We start from the raw sequence: 21,968 nt of genomic DNA, 5'->3' as shown, positions 1-21,968 counted from the left end.
AAAGTATTAGTAGTTCTAGGGTCTATAAAGTTTCAATTTCCAATTATATCCCTTGTAAATTTTTGTAATTACTTACTTTTCTTTTTAAATTTAAAATATATGTTGGATATAAAAGGTATTTGACAAATCTAAAATAAAATAAATATTTATTTGTTAAATGATTTAAACAGGTTGTGTTAAGTGAGTCATTTCAGGTTGACACAAATAAATTGGCATGTCAAACGTGTCTATTGCAGGTTATGCAAGTTGACCTACTTATGACATGTTTCTTATCGTATTGCTTTCGAGTCGGCCCGTTTATGACCTAAACCCATTAAGGTCCAACCCTAACCTGAAAAAACCCGTGTTGTGTTCGCGGGTTTGGTCGAACATTGACACCCCTAGTCATAGGGCAATTGTTGATAGATTATTTAAGGAAAGTTTTTATAAGAAAATTAAAAAAGCTAACAAAACATTAATTGTTTTTTTTTTTTCCTTTTTCCGTATAAATTTTCTTAAAATAGTTCATTAACAAATATCCTTAGAACATTCATTAACTTTTTCCTTATTACAAACTACCGTTTCACCTTTTACTTAGATTCTTTTACACTCTATCCAAGAGACATCTTCAAAAAGAAATCCTTTAGATCGATAGTGTGATGGATTGATAGAGTTCTATATACCTTGCTAATATAAAAGTGAAAAAATGAGGCTTTGATGGCAAAGAAAAATTAGTTAATACTGATAAATTGTGTATAATAACTTATAATCCTAATGAAGCAATCCATAGCGAGGGAAGGAAGCGTTTCCCTATCTCCTCTCCCTTATTTAAACATGGATAAAGCAAGTTTAAGGTTCAATCTAATTGGAGATTTATGGAATTAGGCGTTATTTGTATCAGGCTGAGCCCTACTAACATAATTAGTAGGATTGGGGTAGAGAAATTCAAATCTTGGGCTGTGAGTATATGCTCTCTAACCCAGCAGAATGTAGTTTTTTTGTGTGTCCAGAGATATGGCAAAAGCCTCCTCCCTCAAGGTCCCAGGTACTATCAAGCTCAACGTAGATGTTACTGTCTTCTACTCCTAGCTTCAAAGCTGTTGCAGAGTGGCAAGAAATTATTCTAAAAGCTTTGGCAAAATTACACACTTCTTGTAATCCAGCTGAGTCAGATGCACCAGGAGTTGAATATATGGGCTATCAAGTTAGCTTCTTTGGAATGGTAACAGGTTATTATTCTTGAGTAACTCGAAATTGTGCATTGATGCTTTGAATGATTAAAGCAATAGCTTCTGGAATATCATCACAACTCTGATAGTCAATGCTTTGGAATTCAGGAAATCTTATTGTTAGTTGCTCCTTTAATTGGGTTTAGACTTTAGAGAGGGCTCAACTCTATTGGTCATGCATTTACAAAGGTTGTCTCACTCCAAAACCCATGATTATGCTGAAATAAATCTTCCCTCTCAGACGTGTTGTTTACGATGCTTGGAAGAAGGATTTGTTGTTGCTTGTTAATGAATTTTTAATTTACCACAAAAAAAAATGGAAGCTCAATAAAATAATTCAAATTATATTCTATTTGCACTCATGTGTCATTCCAATTAAATTTTACTTTAATTATGTGTCAAAGTGTCTCTTCAATTTTTATTTATTTATACTCATGTTAACATAGAAAAGCTAGAATCCAGTATAGAGAAATACAAAACAGGAAGATCATTACTGTATAAAATTGCTGGGTGTACCCAGTAATGACAGATAGGCCTCTTAGCAGTTATAGAAGCCAAATTATAAACATTTGACAAGATAACTTCAGGAACAAAAATGGTGGTGAAGTTCGTTCCCTGTTGAGTAAGGTTATGTAGGTCTACAATCATTACTTTTTCTTGCCAGTTGGGTTTTCTTATAGCATTGCAAACCTGCTCCACCCTTTTTTTCATTGAGAATGATGATGTTGTGGTAACCAAGCTCTCTAAGTTCTTCAAATTAAAATTACTCTAAACCATTTAAAAATACTTCTAGCCAATTCTACTTCAAGTTCATTTAAAACTACTTCCAACCCATTCGAAACTAATCCAAATTATCACACCAAAACTTCTAACTAATTCAAGTATAAAATTTGATAAAATTTTACCTTGTTCTACAAACTAGTTGCTCTTTTTCCATATATTGTCATAATAATGCCTTTTCATAACTTAAAATTTTAAACATTAAATAAATTTATTATATCTCAATAACAAAAATTATGTTAAAAAGTGAAACGTATATATATTTAATATGGGGAGAGAGAGAGAGAGAGAGGGGGGGGGGGGGTGGGGGGTGTTATAAGGTTCAAGTTATATATATCCTTTAATGTTAACTAAAACAAGCAACTATCTAACTCTTAAATTGATTTTATAAGCTTATGTAGTTTCTGGTTTTTTATTATTTTTTGTTTTAATTTTAACTAAGACAAGCAACTCTCTAACTCATAAATTAGAGTTTTGGGCGGCCTCTTGTGTTGCTTGTAATATAAGCTTAATCAGTTGTTTTAGTTAAATTGATTTTATAAGCTTATGTATTTTCTGGTTTTTATTATTATTTTGAATTTTAACTAAAACAAGCAACTCTCATACTCATAAATTAGAGTCTTGGGCTACCTCTTGTGTTGCTTGGGTTAATTTTCCACTTATCCAGTTCTTCAACCTTTCATGGTCCTTTGTGAAAAAGAGAGAGATGGGAATGTCTCTCTAGCTGTACCCTTTTTGTTTTCCAATATATTTCTCTTTTTTAACCCCCAAAAAACAAAAGAAGAAGGAAGACAATGATGTCCAATAGATGCTCTTAAATTTACAAGTTTATAATTTTTTATATGAATTGGCAGATTGATGGTTCATGTATAATAAAAGTGGTTTTACAATTATTGATGTAGGGTCACAATTTGAGGCCCAAGCCCAAAATGTATGAAGTCTTAGGTTCAATGAGCCCAATACAATAAATTTGTAGAGAATGGGTCAAAGAACTAGGTCCTAATGAATTAAACAACGTCTAGTATTGAATTGCATGACGTTCAAACACGAACCAAGGGTGCTGATACCAATAAACTTTCAGTCCGAGGAGGTTAAATCTAGAGATAATGCTCAATTAGAATGATTTAGATTGCTTCCTCCTTTTTCTCCCTCCCTCCGATCCCTTTCTCATGGAGGGTCTTTCATATTATATAGTTGCTCCTGGATCATCTTGATTCTACACTTATTGATCATTTGAGTCCCTACTTGAGTACCTGTCCCATTAGACACTCCTTTTAGCCTTCTGTAAGTTGTGATAACCAAGGTAGCACTATTCAGAGGTCTTCTCCACATAAATGCAGCCAGAAAAGTAGCTGCAATGTATTTAATGCAGTGGTAGCAACTTTTCCTTAAACATTTTGAGTTTCCTTTCTTCTCGTACGTTCACAAGGCACATTTAGTACATACTTGGATGACATTTGTCGTGTCCGAGGAGGTATTCCTCCTCGAATATCCTTCTATTCATACCCCACTTTTGAGATTTCAACTGGGAACTCCTTAGTAGCTATTCGTTACTCCTCGAACTTGTCTATGTCCTCGGACAAGGCCCAAGGCCTAATACACTACTTTGGGCCTTAGTCCCTACAATATCCCTTCAAAATTCCGATTTTTCCCTTCCGTCTGAGGAGAAAATGTGGGATTTTGATTTTAAGAGATAAGATCAACTGATTTTCTGATTTACATGTGTGAGAACGCAGCTTTACATGCCTCATAATTGTTACTAACGCTTCGTGGTCTACAAGGCGTGATTAATTACTCCAGGCGGCTTTATGTTCCCCACATCCAACGATGAAACGCAGATCCAACAGCTGACATTCCTTCTAGTATTTCAAGCGGGAGTACTCCCACCCATCCTTTCCTTCTATGTAAAACCTTGAGGGAACCTTTTTTTTTTTTTTTTTTACGAATCTTCAAGAACTTTAGAGAACTCCAGCGCCCAGTCTTCATAAAATGCACTAAACGTACCTAACTCTTGAGTCTCTATAGCCATTTCTTGTAAGACGCTTCCCCGATAAATCTCTGAAAATTTTAGAGGTTAACATACGAGTTCCCATAAGTCTTCATTTCTTTTATTGTCCATTCTTCTCTCGGCCTTTCTCCTTAGCCTCTCAGTTTGTCTAGATAGGTAGGTTCAAGCACTTGGTAGACACACCGGCTGGTATGGAGGGTTTTAAGGCTAGGTATCGTATCCTACACATGGGGTGATTTTAGAGTACTGTCCTTCGAATCGAGTATTGACTGATAGGGATGTGGGTCAAGTCGTCATTCCCATGATTGCTTTCATAGAGGGAGGAATGACACTTCCCATGGGTAGAATAACCAGAGATTATTTGATCAACCATAGATTGACCCCCTACCAGTGCGCCCCTAACCTATTTAGGGTCTTGGGCTGCGTAGGCGTCCTGAACGAGCAGATGGGCTTAGGGCTCCCATGGCATGACGTGGTTCACATGTACAAGTGCTATAAGCTCACCGGTGCGGGTTACTACCTCAAATCCCGGTCTGAGGACGTCAGGCTGATATCCTGTCTCCCCAACTCAAATAAGTGTATGAAGGATGACTACCTTATTGTATTAGGGGAGTGGAACGACGATCTTCATTGTCCAACTTGGGCACGAGATCCAGGTGTGGTACCTTTAAGATCAGTCCCTTTGGAGAAGGACTTAGCCTTTTAGCTTTATTTTTCTACTTGACACTTGTTTTTTTTTGGCGGAAGATATCCTTTTTGGCGATCTGACCATGACTTTCTTCTCGGATGTTTTGCAAATAAAAATCACGTTACTTCGAGGATCAGTTTCACTAACGTGCAGGCTCTCAACTACCTTTTGAGGTCTGAGGTTTTTGTTATTGAGGACGGACAACTGCGAGCTGCTCACTTGATCTTGGATTGCAAGCCTATATCCCGTATCTTCCAAGACGTTGGCCAGGCAATAAGGGTTGGGAGTTCAAGGATAGCTTGAATCGACGTTTCCAAGCTTGGATTTTTGGCTAAAAGTGATCTTCCCCTAGTCGTCTTGCCAATTCCACAAAACCTTCCATCGGCTGCACAACCGCTTCCACAAAACCTCCTTGAAGCAGCGGCACTTCCTCAAGAAGAGATTGCCTCATCTCGTCTTTCATTAGAGGAAGAGATAGACAAGTTCCATTTCGAAGAGGAAAACAACCCCGAGAGCTCCTTTAATTAACCTCTCAACGCCAAGGGTGAGTCGGACAGGAATTCCGGTGTTCACACCCCCATTCTTGTGATCGCCTACTCGGATAACTCCTCTGACGAAGAGGAAGACAACATGGCCTTGAACAAAGGCAATAAGAGCCTAAGGGAGCTCATGGCTGCTAGGGGCAAGGGGTCAACCTCGAAGGCACTCCCTAAGTCCCAAGCTCCCTCCAATCTTCCTCCTCCCTTTCCACAAGTCCCCGCCAACCTCGACCTAAAGCCTAACCTCAACTTGAAGAAGAAAAGGCCAGCCGAGTCGCTCGAGGAAGGCAAAGTGGGTTCTCGGTAGGGGACAAAGCATCAAAGGGTGGTCCAGAAACCTCAAAACAAGAGTCCCAGTCTGTGGATAGACGTAAGGAGCAGGACAAAGCTGAAATGCGCATGACACAGCGTACATGGAGCCCTCAGCTTGAGGTGGAGGCACCAATTCCCTGGAATGCCTCTGTCCGAGAATATCAGAGGGGCTGAGTTGGATACATTGTCGAAGCCCTAGAGCAGCCCATACTCCTTCCCAAGGACATCGACGTTTACAGGTGTTTCTCACAAAATGATCTCTTCTTGTCCCTGAAAAGGGACCTTACGATGGTAAGGCAGCTTGTTCCTTTACGAACATAAATGCTAAATCATATTCTGTTTTAACTTATACTGTTTTGTGATCTTTAGGCAAATTACTTAGCAAATTTTTGTGGTCGAGGAGTGGTATTGTGACGCTCGTAAGCGGGCTGATGCTGATGCCCTCTCTCGCGCTGAGACTAAGAAAACACTGGGGTCTATTAAGCAGGAACAATATGAACTAGCTGAGAAGCGAAAGGAGGCGCAATCAGCCCATTTGAATGTCGAGGCCAGTTTGAAAACCGCGGAGAAGCAAGCTGAGGACCAGCGCCAGAAGCTGTACGTGACTGAGACTAATCTAGCCATTGAGAGGCAATCGGTTTTAGATCTCAAAACCGCATTGCAAAAAGCCAAAAAAGGAAGCCCAGTTGGCCAAAGAAGTAGCTGAGGCCAAGAAGAGAACTGCATCCCAACTTGGCATGGAGGAAACGCAAGTAAGGCTTACCGATGAGCTATCAAAGGTATGCAAGGACTACTGCAGCGTGACATGGGATAAGGCCCTCAGCATTACAGGTGTCCCTACAAACTCTGTTTGGAGGTTGCCTGGAAGTGTCTTCTATCCCCCAGAGATTTGGGAAGTCCCTGCTCCTATCTCTTCTCCTCCTACTGATGCCTCAGAATCTTCCGAGCAACCTATGGCCATCCCAGATGCTATCCCTTTAACTGAAACTACGAAGGGACCTAGCCAAGCTGGCGACCAAGGCCAGGGAGCCGAAGGGGAGAAGGGCAAAGGGAAGAAACTCTCTGCCAAGTCAAAGGATACCGCCAAGGAGAAGGTAGCAAAGGTCGAGAATCAGGGAGTTGACCCCCAAGCCAAAGATGTTCCTTCTTCTCAGCCAGGCCAGAATGAAGATCCTCCTGCTCCTCCTGCTGAAGCTTAGCCCCTAGGGTTTCTTCTGTAACACTGTTTGTAGCAAAAGTGTATTTTTTGTTTTAAAGACATCATGTCTGTGCGTAATGTACTATCTTTATTACTTAATGAGAATGCTCATCACTTCATCTTTTGTTCTTATGCTTTATGTGATTTAAATTTTATTGCATAGCTCTAAGTTGATGTTACTGTGTCTTCAATTAGAGTTTACAATAATACTTTGTTTGCTGATCTGACTAAGTGTCAAGAGTAGAGTTGTGAATTGAATCTTAGGTAATGAAGACTGACATGCATAGACTTATATTATGTGGAAGAGAACAAAAAGGGGTAGACAGTCTGTATATTGTGCATAAATACAAGTTTAAATTTGTCTTGGGTCTGTTTTGGCTTCAAGTCTTGTTTAAACATTTACGTATATGCATTTTAAGATCACAAAATGCATAGTTTCATCCTTATATGTGGTTCGAAAGACCTGACCCATTTTAAGAGCTGTTTGTTGTTTGAGCAATCCTCAGAAGTAGTTAATTTTCTCTAAGTCTATGATCCGAGGAGCCATGTAAGACTTAAATTCTGTTTAACACTTGGATTAATGTCAACAACTATTAATTTCCCCTAAGCCTGCGATCCGAGGAGCCATGCAGGGCTTAGGTTCCGTTTAATACTTAAATAGATGTCAAAAGCAATTAATTTCCCTTAAACCTATGATCCGAGGAGTTATGCAGGACTTAGGTTCTGTTTAATACTTGAATAGATGTAAAAAACAATTAATTTCCCCTAAGCCTATGATCCGAGGAGTCATGCAGGACTTAGGTTCTGTTTAATACTTGAATAAATGTCAAAATCAATTAATTTCCCCTAAATCTATAGTCCGAGGAGGCATGCAAGACTTAGGTTCTGTTTAATACTTGAATAGATGTCAAAAGCAATTAATTTCCCCTAAGCCTGTAGTCCGAGGAGCTATGCAGTACTTAGGTTCTGTTTAATACTTGAATAGATGTCAAAAGCAATTAATTTCCCCTAAACCTGTGGTCTGAGGAGTCATGCAGGACTTAGGTTCTGCTTAATACTTGAATAGATGTCAAAAACAGTTAATTTCCCCTAAGCCTATGGTTCAAGGAGCCCTGCAGAATTTAGGTTCTGTTTAATACTTGAATAGATGTCAAAAGTAATTAATTTCCTCTAAGCCTGTGGTTTGAGGAGCCATACAGGACTTAGGTTCTGTTTAATACTTGAATAGATTGAGAGACAAGAAGTATAATGTCTTTATACAACAAAAGAACTTATTCAGAAAGGAAATTTTCATTAATAATAGTACATTTTCAGGTTGTTTACATTCCAAGGACGTGATATTACATTCTTATCTAAATCTTCTAGGAAATACGCCACAATACCAGCAACTGAGGTGATGCGATATGGTCTTTCCTAATTTGGTCCCAGTTTTCCCCATGTTGGGTTTTTTTGCAGTGCCCAAAACTTTCCTCAACACTAAGTCTCCAGGCACTAGTGGCCTTAGCTTTACTTTGACATCATACCCTTACTTGAATTTGTACTGGTAGTAAGCCAATTGAACCATTGCCCTTTCCTTTCTTTCTTCAATAAGATCAAGGTTTTTCTCTAGCAGCTCATTGTTGCTGCTTGCACAGAATGAGCTGGTTTTTAGTGTTGGAAAGCCCATTTCCAAAGGGATGACAGCCTCAGCCCCGTAAGTCATTGAAAAGGGGGTCTCTTCTGTTGATCTGCGAGGTGTGTTCCGATACATCCATAAGAAGTATGGCAGTTTTTTCCACTCATCTTCCCTTCGCGTCGTCTAACCTCTTCTTGAACCCATTCACTATGACCTTGTTAATAGCCTTAGCTTGCCCATTCCCCTGGGGATAAGCTGAGATAGAATATCTATTAGTAATTCCCAATTCGCAACAGTATCTCCTGAAGGCCTTACTATCGAACTGAAAACCATTGTCCGAGATGAGGGAGTGAGGGACCCCAAACCGGGTAACAATGTTTTTCCAAATGAACTTTTTGACGTCCACATCTCTGATATTCGCTAAAGGTTCAGCTTCTACCCATTTAATGAAGTAATCTGTACTGATAAGCAGATATATTTTGTTCCCTGCTGCCTTGGGAAAGGGCCCGACAATATCCAAGCCCCACTGAGTGAATGGCCAAGGGCTGGACAGTGGATTGAGGATTCCTCCGGGCTGATGTATGTTTGGCGCAAACCTCTGACACTGATCACACTTCTTCACGTACTCAAGTGCTTCTTTCTACATGTTTGGCCACTAGTAGCCTTGGGTGATGGCCCTATGAGATAAAGACCTGCCTTCTGTATGGCTTCTACAGATCCCTTCATGTAATTCCTCCAGGATTAGTTCTGAGGCCTTAGGGTGTACGTAGAGTAAATATGGTCCAGAAAAGGAACGTTTATACAGCTTCTGGTCCTCGGATAGCTAGAACCGATAAGTGTGTCTCCGTATCTTGTCAGCCTCTGCCTTCTCCTCAGGCAAGATGTTTTCCTTTAGAAACAATACTAGATGGTTCATCCAGCTAGGTCCCACCCTGACATTGTGGACATAGATTACTTCTCTCTTCATCACTAAGAGTTTGTATAAATCTTCCACAAGGATGACCCGAGGCAAATTTTGAGCCGAGAAAGTGGCAAGCGTGGCCAAAGAGTCGGCATGTGTGTTCCTACTTCTAGGGATATGCAGTAAGCTAAAGGAATCGAAACGTGACTGTAGGCGTTTAACTTGGGCTAAGTATCCCTGCATTCTTTTGTCTCTTACTTCTAATTCCCCATTCACTTGGCCCACGACTAGTCTTGAGTCCGAGAACACGTTTACTGCTTTCTCGCACAGTTTCTGAACCATGGACATCCCCTTCAGTAGGGCCTCATATTTAGCCTCATTATTCGTGGCTGAGAAACTCAGTCTTAGCGATTTTTCGATTGTAATCCTTTCAGGGGAAATTAGAATTAGCCCCACTCCGGAGTTCCTTTGGTTCGCAGCACCATCAACATATACTTTCTAGTATGTCAACCAAGGAGATTACACCAACTAATTTTTCATCCATGTCTTGCGTCCTTGCTTCCTCTTCTAACGAGGGTTCAACGAATTCAACCACCAAATCTACAAGGACTTGGCCCTTAACAGAAGTACGAGGCATATGCTTGATGTAAAAAACCTCTGGAATTGTGCCCCACTTAGCTACTCTCCCTGTATAATCAGCACTTCAAAGTATGGATAAAGTGGGAGCCAAGTTAGAATGATAACTGTGTGTGCCTGGAAGTAATGGGGAAGCTTTTATGTAGCCTGAACCACCGCTAGGATGGCCTTTTCTAGTGGTAAGTATCGGTTCTCAGCTTCATGCAATGATTTGCTCACGTAATAAATTGGTCATTGCACACCGTTGTCCACTCGTATTAGCACTAGGCTTACAACATGAGGGGCCATGGCGATGTAGGCGAACAAGATCTCATCGGCTTCGAGGGTGGACATGATTGGTGGCCAAGATAGATATTCTTTAAGCTGTTGGAAGGCCAAAGTACATTCCTCGGTCCATTCAATTCCCTTCCATTTATTCAACAAGAAAAAGAAAGGTTTGCACCTGTCTATTGATGAGGAAATAAAACGGTTTATGGCAGCAATCATGTCGGTAAGTTTTTGGACTTCCTTTGGATTCCGAGGAGGCTGCAAACTGTTGACAGCCCTGATTTGATCGGGACTGATCATGATCCCCCTGTGGGTTACCATGTAGCCCAAGAATTTTCCTGACCCTACCCCAAATGAGCATTTAGACGCATTGAGAAGTAGCTTGTGTCTCCTCAGAATTTCAAAAATGTCTCCAAGGTCTTTCACATGCTCGGATACCGCCTTACTCTTCACCACCATGTCATCTATATAGACTTCAATGCTCTTATCCAGCTGCGGCTCAAACATTCTGGTCATCATTCTTTGGTAAGTGGATCCTACGTTTTTCAAACCAAAATGCATCACCTTGTAATGGTAGTTTCCAATAGGAGTGACAAAAGCTGTCTTTTCTTAGTCATCTGTGGCCAATGGTATTTGATGCTATCCTTGAAAGGAGTTCGAAAAGCTCATCCAAGGATGGCCCGCGGTTGCGTCTACCAACTGATCTATCCGAGGCATAGGGAACGGATCTTTTAGGCAGGCTTTATTCAGATTCGTGAAGTCTACACAAACTCGCCATTTGCCACTCTTCTTCTTTACCACAACAGTATTGGCCAACCACTTGGGATAAAAAACTTCATTGATAGCCCCTGCTTTTTTAAGCTTCATCACTTCATCCCTTACAGCATTGGCATGCTCCTTCGAAGGGCGCCGAGGTGGTTACTTCTTCAGAGTGGCGGATGGGTTAACGTTTAAATGGTGGCAGATGAAACTTAGGTTAACCCTTGGGGCCTCGTAGGTGTCCAACGCAAACACATCCACATTTCCTCTGAGAAACTTAATCAGTTCTTCTTTCTCTTAAGGAGATAGTTTCGAGCCGACTTAAAAGAACTTTTCTGAATCAACGCCAATGGCTACCTTTTCTAGATCTTCGCATTTCGTCTCCTTGGTTGATTCATTACCAGGCAATACCGGGATGGCTGATTGCTATAAGCCCCTCCTAGTAGAGGCTGAGAGCTCAACATTGGGTTGGCGTGAGATGGCAGCCACCATGCATTGTCTGGCCATGGTCTGATTCTCCACAATCTCTTTAACCTAGCCTTCCTACAGGTACTTCACCTTCTGGTGCAGGGTAGAAGAGACAGCCCCTAGGGCATAAAGTCAAGGTCTAGCCACAATGGCCGTGTGGGGTGAATAAATGTCAACTATAATGAAATCCACCTCCACCACGTCTGAACCGGTCTGTATGGGCAGTCTGATCTAGCCCTTTGGAGTAACGGTTTTTCCCTCAGGTTTTAGGTTCAGCTCCCTGTACAGGTCGAGGTACATTACTTACACGGCATTGCCTAGATCTACCAGTACTCTCTTCACATTATATCCTCCAATCCTGAGTGTGACTACCAAAGCATTGTCATGAGGTTAGATGGTTCCAATCTTGTCTTCGTCCGAGAAGCCTAGGACTGGTGAAGCTCCCTTCTTGGCCTTTTTTGGCTCCCAATCATTATCCTCGGTGGAAATCCGAGCCACAGACATTACTTTGGAATGGCAAGACTCAGTCCTTCTCGGAGCAGCAAAAATGACATTTATCGTGCTTATAGGAAGTCTTAAGGAGGTGTCTCTCCGGGACTCAGAATTCACCTGTCCTTGTGGACCACCAGAATAATGTAGGAGGTGTCTTAATGTTCATTCTCGGACTAGCTGGTCCAAGTGATTCCTTAAGTTTCTGCAATTCTCGGTGGTGTACCCCGATTCATGATGGTATTGGCAATATAGGTTTTGGTTGCGCTTCATGAGGTCTCCTGCCATCTTATTTGGTCATTTGAAAAATGACTCGTTTTTTATCTTCTCCAGGACCTGATTTATCGGATCTCGGAACACAACATTAACTGCCTGCGTGTCGGCAGATCCGGATTGCCCCGCGAAGTCTCTCTTCGGTCAGTTGTTGTTGTTAAAAGAAGTCTCTCCTCTCCTGAAGGACAACCTTCACTTTTCCTTTACCCAATTGCTGGTCTTCTTCGACCCTTTTGTACTTGTCAATTCGGTCCATGAGTTGGTGCAGGCTGGTGACAAGCTTTTTTGTTAGGGATTTTCTTAAACCATGCTCAGTTGGGAGGTCATTCTTGAAGGTGCTACTGGTGGCGCTGTTATAGTCACCCTCTATCTCATTGTATATCTTCTAGTACCTGTCCGAGTAGGCTTTCAGGGTTTCCTCTTCTCGTGTGGACAAAGATAGTAGAGAATCCAAAGGCCGAGGAACCCTACTACTTGTGATGAAGCGAGAGCCAAAGGCCTGGGTCAACTGCTTAAAGGAACTTACGGAATTTAATCTGAGGCCGTCAAACCATCTCATCGCCATTGGTCCCAAGCTGGACGGAAATATTTTGCACATCAAAGCCTTGCCTTTGGAATGGACGGCCATCCTCTGGTTAAACAGGCTTACGTGCTCTACGGGATTAGTTCGACCATTGTACATAGAGAAAGTAGATTGATGGAATCGCCGAGGAAGCTTAGCACCTTTTATCTTGCGTGTGAAGGGTGACTTAGAGATTCGATCTAGGGCCTTACTCATGGCGTCGTTCACTACACCTTTGCGGGACGAACTTTTATGGCTGCGTTTATGATGGTACTCTTCCTCATAAGAAAAGGTCTCACTTGGTGGAGTTCTTGATCTTTGCCTATAATTGTCGTCTCCTTCATCACTAGTATCTGAACTGGAGGGGGAATGTCTCTATTGCGCACAACGTAGTTTCTTTTTCAAGTCATCGATCTCCTGCTGTAGGACTTTGTTATCGTCCTGCCTTTGGGATATGTGACTTCTCACCCTAGAATGGCTTCTACTTATATGGGTAGTACGGACACTACCTTCTCGACATTTGTCCTGATCTCTTTCCTGTTCAAGGTTGAGAAAGTTGTCCTGTTGTTAAGAACCTGTAGGTTCTGTTTGGTGTGGACTTGATCCTACCATGTTTAACCATTGCACTCACTAAGGCACGAGCTCTTCCCACAGATGACGCCAATTGTAGGGTCACAATTTGAGACCCAAGCCCAAAATGTATGAAGTCTTGACCTTTGCCTATAATTGTCATCTCCTTCGTCACTAGTATCTGAACTGGAGGGGGAATGCCTTCATTGCGTGCGACGTAGTTTGTTTTTCAAGTTGTCAATCTCCTACTGTAGGGCTTTGTTATCGTCTTGCCTTTGGGATACGTGACTTCTCACCCTAGAATGGCTTCTGCTTGTATGGGTAGTACGTACACTACCTTCTCGACGTTTGTCCTGATCTCTTTCCTATTCAAGGTTGAGAAAGTTGTCCTGCCGTTGAGAACCTTTAGGTTCTGTTTGGTGTGAACCTGATCCTACCATGTTTAACCATTGCACTTACTAAGGAACGAGCTCTTCCCACAGACGGCTCCAATTGTAGGGTCACAATTTGAGACCCAAGCCTAAAATGTATGAAATCTTGGTCCAATGAGCCAAATACAATAAATTTGTAGAGAATGGGTTAAAGAACTAGGTCCTAATGAATTGATCAATGGCTAGTATTGAATTGCATGGCGTTCAAACATGAACCAAGGGTGTTGATACCAATAAACTTTCAGTCCGAGGAGGTTAAATTTGGAGATAATGCTCACTTAGAATGATTTAGATTGCTTCCTCTTTTTTCTCCCTCCTTCCGATCCCTTTCTCATGGAGGGTCTTTCACATTATATAGCTGTTCCTAGATCATCTTGATTCTACACTTGTTGATCATCTAAGTCCCTACTTAAGTACCTGTCCCATCAGACACCCCTTTCAACCTTCTGTGAGTTGTGGTAGCCAAGGTAGCACTGTTGAAAAGTCTTCTTCACATAAATGCGGCCAAAAAAATAGCTGCAATGCATTTAATGTGATGGTAGCAGCTTTTCCTTAGATATTTTGAGTTTCCTTCCTTCTCGTACATTCACAGGACACATTTAGTACATACTTGGACGACATTTGTCGTGTCCAAGGAGGTATTCCTCCTCAGATATCCTTCTATTCATACCCCACTTGTGAGATTTCAACTGGAAACTCCTTAGTAGCTATTCGTTCTTCCTTAGACTTGTCTATATCCTCAGACAAGGCCCAAGGCCCAATACGCTACTTTGGGCCCTAATCCCTACAATTGATATTAATTATTATGACTGATTATGCATAAAATTTTTTTTTGATCAATCTGGATTCAAATAAAAATAATGTTATTACAATAACAATTGACCATATTAACAATTTGAAAAATATTATGTCTTTAACATTAATTCACTTAATAATATTAACTATTTTATTATATATATATATATATATATATATTTATATATAGATAGATAGAGGGAGATGGCTCCTCCCCCACCACCAATGTGTTGATGTATTGATTAGTGCATTGATTAAGTTTAGAGCCACCTTATCTTCTTATTGTTAATTTTGTTAACTCACCGCTTGTGGTTGAGCACTTGCGGGTTTTTGATAAGGCTGAGTTTTTTTGTAATAGACATATTAGTAGTTGCTCTATATCTGCGTTGGTTTATCAAATATATATATATATATATATATATATATATATATATAACATTAACTTTTATAGTTTGGTGATGATAATAACGTGCACGGACAGGCTTCCGAGGATTTTTTTTTTTTTTAAGAAATATTTTTGGGGGAAAGGCTTCGGAGGATTAGTATGAATTGAATACAATTATTTCCCATTTTCCCTTCATTATGTATTTAAATAAAAAATTGCTTTTGACTATTCCTCGTTGGTAAGACAAAAACTTGAAAGTCGTGTTTAGTCTTGTTGAAAACATTCTGGTTGACAAAGTTGAGGAACCTTCATTTAAAAAAAAAAAAAAAAATGAAAATAGTAACGATGAGAAAGAGTTTAAATATGTCATGTAATTGTAACTCTTTTAAATAATATATGTATATAATCTTATAAATCTTCACGTAATAGATTTGATTTGAAGGTATTTATTCCAAAAAAAAAAAAAATCATATATACAGTACAATTGCAAGCAACGTAGTTATCCATTCTTTGTGAATAAAATGAGGCTTTTATAATCAAAGGACACTGGCTAATTATATTTCCTTCTATTAGGAGGACCATAATTTAGAGCTTACAGTCGGGGCAAAGCATAAACCACTGGATCAAAATCATTTATGGTTTGTATTTGCTTGATCAATACAATATTATTATTAGGGATAATTACAGTAAACTCACCTGTGGTTAGGCCTGTTTTCACTTTGCCTACCCGTAGTTCAATCATTTATACCTTGCTCACTCGAAATTTACTCCGTTAAAAATCCGTTACCTACCTCTCCATTTGCCATTAAACAAACACATTTTTGACGAAAACAAACATAAAACAAATCAAAAAACTAAGGTTTCCAATTTTTACAAAAAAAAGGTATGAACATTAGAAAGGTATGAACATCACTGGTGTTTTGTTTTCTTTACAATAGGAAATGATTTAATCTAACACAAGTTAAAGAGCATTAAATCTAATTTAATTAAAATTTTATAATTAAAAAACATTTCTTAATGTTCTTAAACTTGTTCTTCATTTTACAACTGGTTCTTCGAATTCTTCTCCAAATTCTAATACAATCAGCACCAAATTCTTAGCAAATCAAACCTATAAACCTAGTATACAAACCAACCCAGATTAAACCCAAATCAAGAAACCTATCACAACAAACCCTGAAAAACACAATCAAACCCAGATCAACACAATCAAACCCAAAATCAAACCCAGATCCCACCACCACTGACCAACATAATCAAACCACCACCACCTTGCAAACCAAACCAAAGATCCACCCCATCGATCAGTCACCAAACCCACTGAACCAGTCACCAAACCTACTGATCAGTCAACAAACCCACGCCAACAAAGTAACCAAACCCATTACCACCATCGTTGATCAAAAAAGAGAGAGGAAGAGGGATTTCATAATCATCAATAGACCGAGCGGAGGCCAAGATTGAGCTCCATTTTGGCTGAAATGAAGGTTGAGACCTGGATGGAGGCCAAGATTGGGCTCCATTCTCTCTAAACCACCGTCGACCCTCTTCCTGGATCTAATCCAAATCACCGAGACGAAGGCTGAGACCGAGACGGATGCGAGAATGAAGGAAATCAGATGAACCCACAACCAAGACCACAAAAAAAAAAAAAAAAAAAAAAATGAAACCTATGAAGTAAGAACAAAGGAAAATGAAACCCATCGCTGTGAGGGGGTGAGCTTGAGAGAGGCAGCCGTGGAGTTCGTTTGAGAGAGTTTTAGAGATGAGAGAACAAGGGTTTAGAGAGAGCTCAGGTCAAGAGCTTAGAGAGACTAAGCTTGAGTTAGAGTGAGAGAGAGGGCTTGGTGAGATTTATTGTGGGAGCTTGAAGGGTTAGCCATGGAGGTCCGATGGAGGCTCGGCCTGGGAAAGCTTCAAAGATTGGAGTGAGAGCTTGGGATTGGTGAGGGCTTGGTAAGGATTTTTGGTGAGGAGGAGCTCGCCGCTAAGGTGGCGTCGATGATTGAGGGAAACGAGCTTGGAGGGCCGGCCATGGAGTTTCATTTGGGGCAGCTCAAATGAAACCCAACCACAGTAGCAAACCCACCCTAATTCCAACTTCAAACCCACTTTGAATCTCAGCCACAGTAGCAAAACACCTGAATAAGCAATCAAACCCACTTTGAATTCCTCCACTTTGTTCTTATAGAAGTTCTTAAGCAATCAAAACCCTAACGGAAGTTACCTCAGGTGGGCAAAGTGTAAATGATTGAACCATAGGTAGGCAAAGTGAAAACGGACCATACCACAAGTGGGTTTACTGTAATTATCCCTTATTATTAAGTGGTTCTTAGTCCACCAACGTTGTTATGAATTAGTTGTTTGTTATCAATAGAAGATATGGGATTCGAATTATGTCTACACCAAAAAAAATCAATTGGTATGTTGACTTGATGATAAAAAAGTCACCATAAGTTGTATTCTATCATATCCACACACAAAAAATTGCTATTAGAAATTTAGAATGTTATTTCATGCAAAACTGTGAGCTTTGCGTTCATCATTCTAAGTGGATCCTATTTCTAATAGCTTATAAGTTGACCAATTAGGTAATTATTATTCTTATTTTTTTAATGAGTGATATTGAGAATATTACATATTTTACTATATAGGGTTTACAAAAGGATGTGTTACTAATCACAATGAAAGAAAATGAAATAATTCAAATATTTATTTATTAGATTGTTGAAATTCATCAATTACATATTCATTGTCATATCACTTTGTAACTTTTATGTAGTAAAATTGGTAACACTTTTAGCATTTATTTATTTAGATGAGATGGAATTTGAATTTATAGGCATTCCCTCTGTAATTATTTTTTATGAGCCCCTCCTTAATAATTACTCTTGGCCTTGGGCATTAAGTCAAGAAATCAAAGAGGTTTTATTTTTATTTGGGTATCTTTTGCATAAGTCGTATCCAAACTCAAACTTGGGCATTAAGTCAAGAAATCAAAGAGGTTTTATTTTTGTGGGTTCCAGTTAGCTCAACTGGTAAAGTCTCTAATGGTTGTATAAGAGATCTGGGGTTCAATCCCACCCTACACCAAAAACTGATTGGTGTCTTGGTCTGATAATAAAGAGTTATCATCAGAAACGAACGCTATAAGTTGAAACACTCTCAAAAAAAAAAAAAAAGAGGTTTTATTTTTATTTGGGTGTCTTTTGTATAAGTCGTATCCAAACTCAGATATCTTGTTTAATAAGAGAGATTAGAGACTACTTCATCAATCAACTAAATGTTAATGGACTATCAAAGATATTTATTTCACAAAAACGTGGGTATCTCCACTCCATTGCTGAATTCTACAGTATTTGTGCTTCTCACTTTTCCTTTTTTGGTAGGTTTGCTTGCTGGTCAAATTGCCTAAACCTAAACGCGTTTTTTTCTTTGGTTTTGTTTGCTAAAGATGAATTTCTAATGTTCACACAGCTAGACCAGGCAAGGATACTAATTTCAAATTTGACGTTTGCCATCATATCAAGGTGACTGTAATTTGTTTATCCAATTTTTTTTTTTTTTTTAAATGTAATTTGGAGCAACGGCGGAGTAAAAAAAAAAAAAAAATTGTATGTATAATATTCATTCTATTTTGTTTATATGTTAAGGTTTTTTATTTATTTATTGTTTTTTCATGAATAAGCCGTTTTTAGATTTCATTTTTAGGGTTAAAACTTAATTTTTACATGGAATAATTTTTAATAGTTATATAGACATCAAGTACAGCTGATGCAAATTTATATATTATTTAAATTATCCCCAAATTCTATTACTTAATACTTATGCACAGGAAAATAAATTATTACTCCCTCCGTCCCACTTTATTTGTCCTTTATTCCATTTTGGGATGTCCCAAAATATTGTCCTGTTTCTAAAAATAAAAGTTATTAGTTTACTCATATTCCTATTATACCCCTAAGCCTCATTAAGAATAACTCTTTTTTAAAAAAGCTAATAAATTTATTTAAGGGTGGTTTTGTAAACTTATACATTTTTATAAGGCAGACAAGATAATAAATGATGTTCCCTTAAAATATTTGACTTTTCAAACAGGACAAACAAAGTGGGACGGAGGGAGTACATATAGAATTTGAGATTTTAAAAAAAATTATTATTACTTATATATCTCAATTTTGGAAGGTAAAATTAGTGTTTTTTCCCCTTCTCCTTGGCTTCTTTTTTTTTTTTTTTCCTGCCTTCATTTTCCTTTTAAAGATTTTAAACCTTAAAAGACTTTGATAAAAAAAAAGAAAGTTTTTCTTTATGAATTTTGACTTGTAAAAGAGATAAGAGTAATGCTATAGACACAAACTAATTTACAACATTTTTACAAATTGCTGATGTGGTTTTAGTAATTTTCAAATAACTATTGATAAACATAAATGTAATGTTAGTGGTAGACCCATATTAGAAATAATAAGAATTTGTCACATCAATAGTTTGTAAAAATGTTGTTAAATAGTTTGTGACTATAACATTACTCAAGAGATAATAGTATATTATCATAATTATGTTATAAAAAAATTATATCACCAAGAAATCCATAAAATGAAGGGGACATTATGTAAATCCCTTAGTCTCAGAGTATCTCCAATTAATTAGCTAAATCTATATTTTGGAGAGTAAGCCCAAAAAACTAGCTCCGACCGATTCTCTATATGCAAAACTTTTCCAAATTGTTTTTGAAGTTGCTACAATCATTCTCTTGATCTAGAGAACACTGTAGCAACTCCAAATGAATTTTTCTACTTAAAAAATTTATACATCTCAATAAAAAACAATTCTTTCTCTTTCCTCTCACAGCTATAAACACAACGGCTACAAACACAACAATATTTCTCCCAAACATCTCTAAACTCAAGCATAATTAGATTATTAGAATACAAACTCAAAAACACAATTTTAAAATTAATCAAATCATAACAATAAATTAAAGCAAAGAAAAAGAAAAAAGAAGAAGACAAAAGACAGAAGTCATCTGACCCATTGGACTGCGTTGGGGAAGAAGATAAGCGATGGCATAGTGACCCATCTCTTTGATTTTTTCTCTCTATACCTCTTTTCTTTCTTTTCTTATTGCAGAGAGAGCTAGTGAATGTTCTAGAATCAAGTATAAAAAAAATAAAAAAAATAAAAAAAGAAAAGAAAAAGAAAAAGAGAGAGTTAGAGAAAGAAAGAGAGAATGAGAGCTGGATTCGTTGGAATGTTCTTGAATGAGGGAGAAAAAGAAAATATAAGAAGGGGGGATAGAGATAGGACACTGGACACATTTGTGGAGGAGAAAAACAAGAAAAAAGAAAAAAAAGAAAAAAAGAAATGAAACGTATGGATGAAAATGAAATGAAAGAAAGGAAAAATAATATAAAATATAAAAAAATCCTAATTGAGAAATGCTACCACAATATTTTCACAATATTTTCATAATAAATTTTAAGTAACAGATTGTTATTAGTTAATATTGGTGAGTAGAAAAATAATTTCAGTAGTGATTTCAAATTAAAACTAGTAACAACTTTTCACATAAATTTTGTTGTGAAAGTATTGCAAAAAATGTTATGGACATAACACTTTTCATTGAAAAATATAGTTGATAAAAAAGAAGAAATAATGAAAGAAAAAATAATATTCAAATGAGATAGAAAAAGGAAAGAGAATCCTGTTGAAAGACGTATTTGAAAAAGTAGGTAGGTAAAAGTTAAATGTTACTGTTCACTGTTCAAATAATACAAAAATATAAAGAAGCTGTTGGAGATGCCCTGATATGCTATCATTTCTTGAAGTGCATTTATACTCCATTGGTCCATTTAATAGAACAACATCGTTTGTCAGAAGTAGTTAAAAATAAAATAGAGTAAAAAATCACATTATGTTAAACTTTCTCATGCATTTACCAACTAGTAAATTTAATTTATGTCACCAAATGTTAAAAAGTAGTTAAAAATTTTGACCAAATAATTCTATATTTTTAAATTTGACAAAAATAATTCAAAAATATCATAATATAAACACAATCATAATAAATTTTAGAATATATGGTTCCATAGTTCCATATATATTCACAATTATAATTATTAAATTTCATATTAGACAAAAAATAAAAGAGAGAAAAAAAATAATATTATGTTAAACTTTCCTCTGCATTGCATGGATTGTCGACTAATAATTTCATTTGTGTGGCCAAATGTCAAAAAGCAGTTACAATTCTTGACCAAATAATCCTATATTTTCAAATTTGACAAAAAGGGATTCAAAAATATCAACCATAACTTGATTAGATCAATCTGCCACGACCAATGTGAAGAAGTTTAATTTTCTAATCCAATATTTGACCCAAAAAAAAAGGAAAAAAAATCTACTTTATAATTTACAATATTAAATCCTTATTAGAAAGAAAATATAATGCTTGAAATTAGATTCAAATGTCAATAATATACCATAAATAGTATTGTAACTCAGTAGTATTGTTTACTTCTTCAGTGGAGGGAAACTAGGGTTATAATCTCCATTGCAATACTTAATCCATGGAAAAGAAAATCTTAGTGACATTCCAAAAGACGGAGCTATTTAATTTCTCAAATCTTAAGTCTCAAAGAGCTATTTGAGATTGGGAGTAGTTTGATGTTATGTACTTATATTGGTGTTCGGCTCTTTAAATCTTGGGTAGGGAGATGCCAATTATAGGATTTGATTTCACAACAAAATGAGCAAATCATTATATACAAACTACAAAGCAATTTTTTCGAGGGAATGTGCAGAATAGCACAGTGAGGAGGGAGTATATCGTAAGTTATGATGCACTAGAAAGAATGTTGGAAACTTGTATCTCGAGTTTGATAGAGTCGATTTCAATCTATAGATCTCGAGTCTTAGAGACTTGAGTTCCAAAAAGCAAAACCGAGTCCATTTTGTACTTGGAGATCTGAAGAAAAACAGAGGAAGAACGATTTGAAGAGGCATGATCTGAAGAGGAAGCATGATCTGATCTGAAGAGCGAAGAGACGATTTGAAGAGGCATGATCTGGTCTTCAGATCTGCCAAC

The 21,968-nt window shown here is 37.9% G+C and overlaps 1 protein-coding gene across 1 annotated transcript; it reads right to left on the bottom strand.

Moving 5' to 3' along the window:
- Positions 1-8,258: 8,258 nt before the first annotated feature.
- Positions 8,259-10,218, bottom strand: LOC115963507. Its single transcript, XM_031082516.1, has 4 exons — positions 10,128-10,218; positions 9,745-9,936; positions 8,537-8,783; positions 8,259-8,460 (listed from the first exon to the last, which is right to left on the bottom strand). Exons 1-4 carry the CDS (start codon positions 10,216-10,218, stop codon positions 8,259-8,261), a joined length of 732 nt encoding a protein of 243 aa, XP_030938376.1.
- Positions 10,219-21,968: the final 11,750 nt, after the last annotated feature.

This window comes from Quercus lobata, chromosome 2 (assembly GCF_001633185.2).
Source record: "Quercus lobata isolate SW786 chromosome 2, ValleyOak3.0 Primary Assembly, whole genome shotgun sequence".
Classification (NCBI taxonomy): Eukaryota; Viridiplantae; Streptophyta; class Magnoliopsida; order Fagales; family Fagaceae; genus Quercus; species Quercus lobata.
This window is presented reverse-complemented; position numbering and strand designations above follow the sequence as displayed.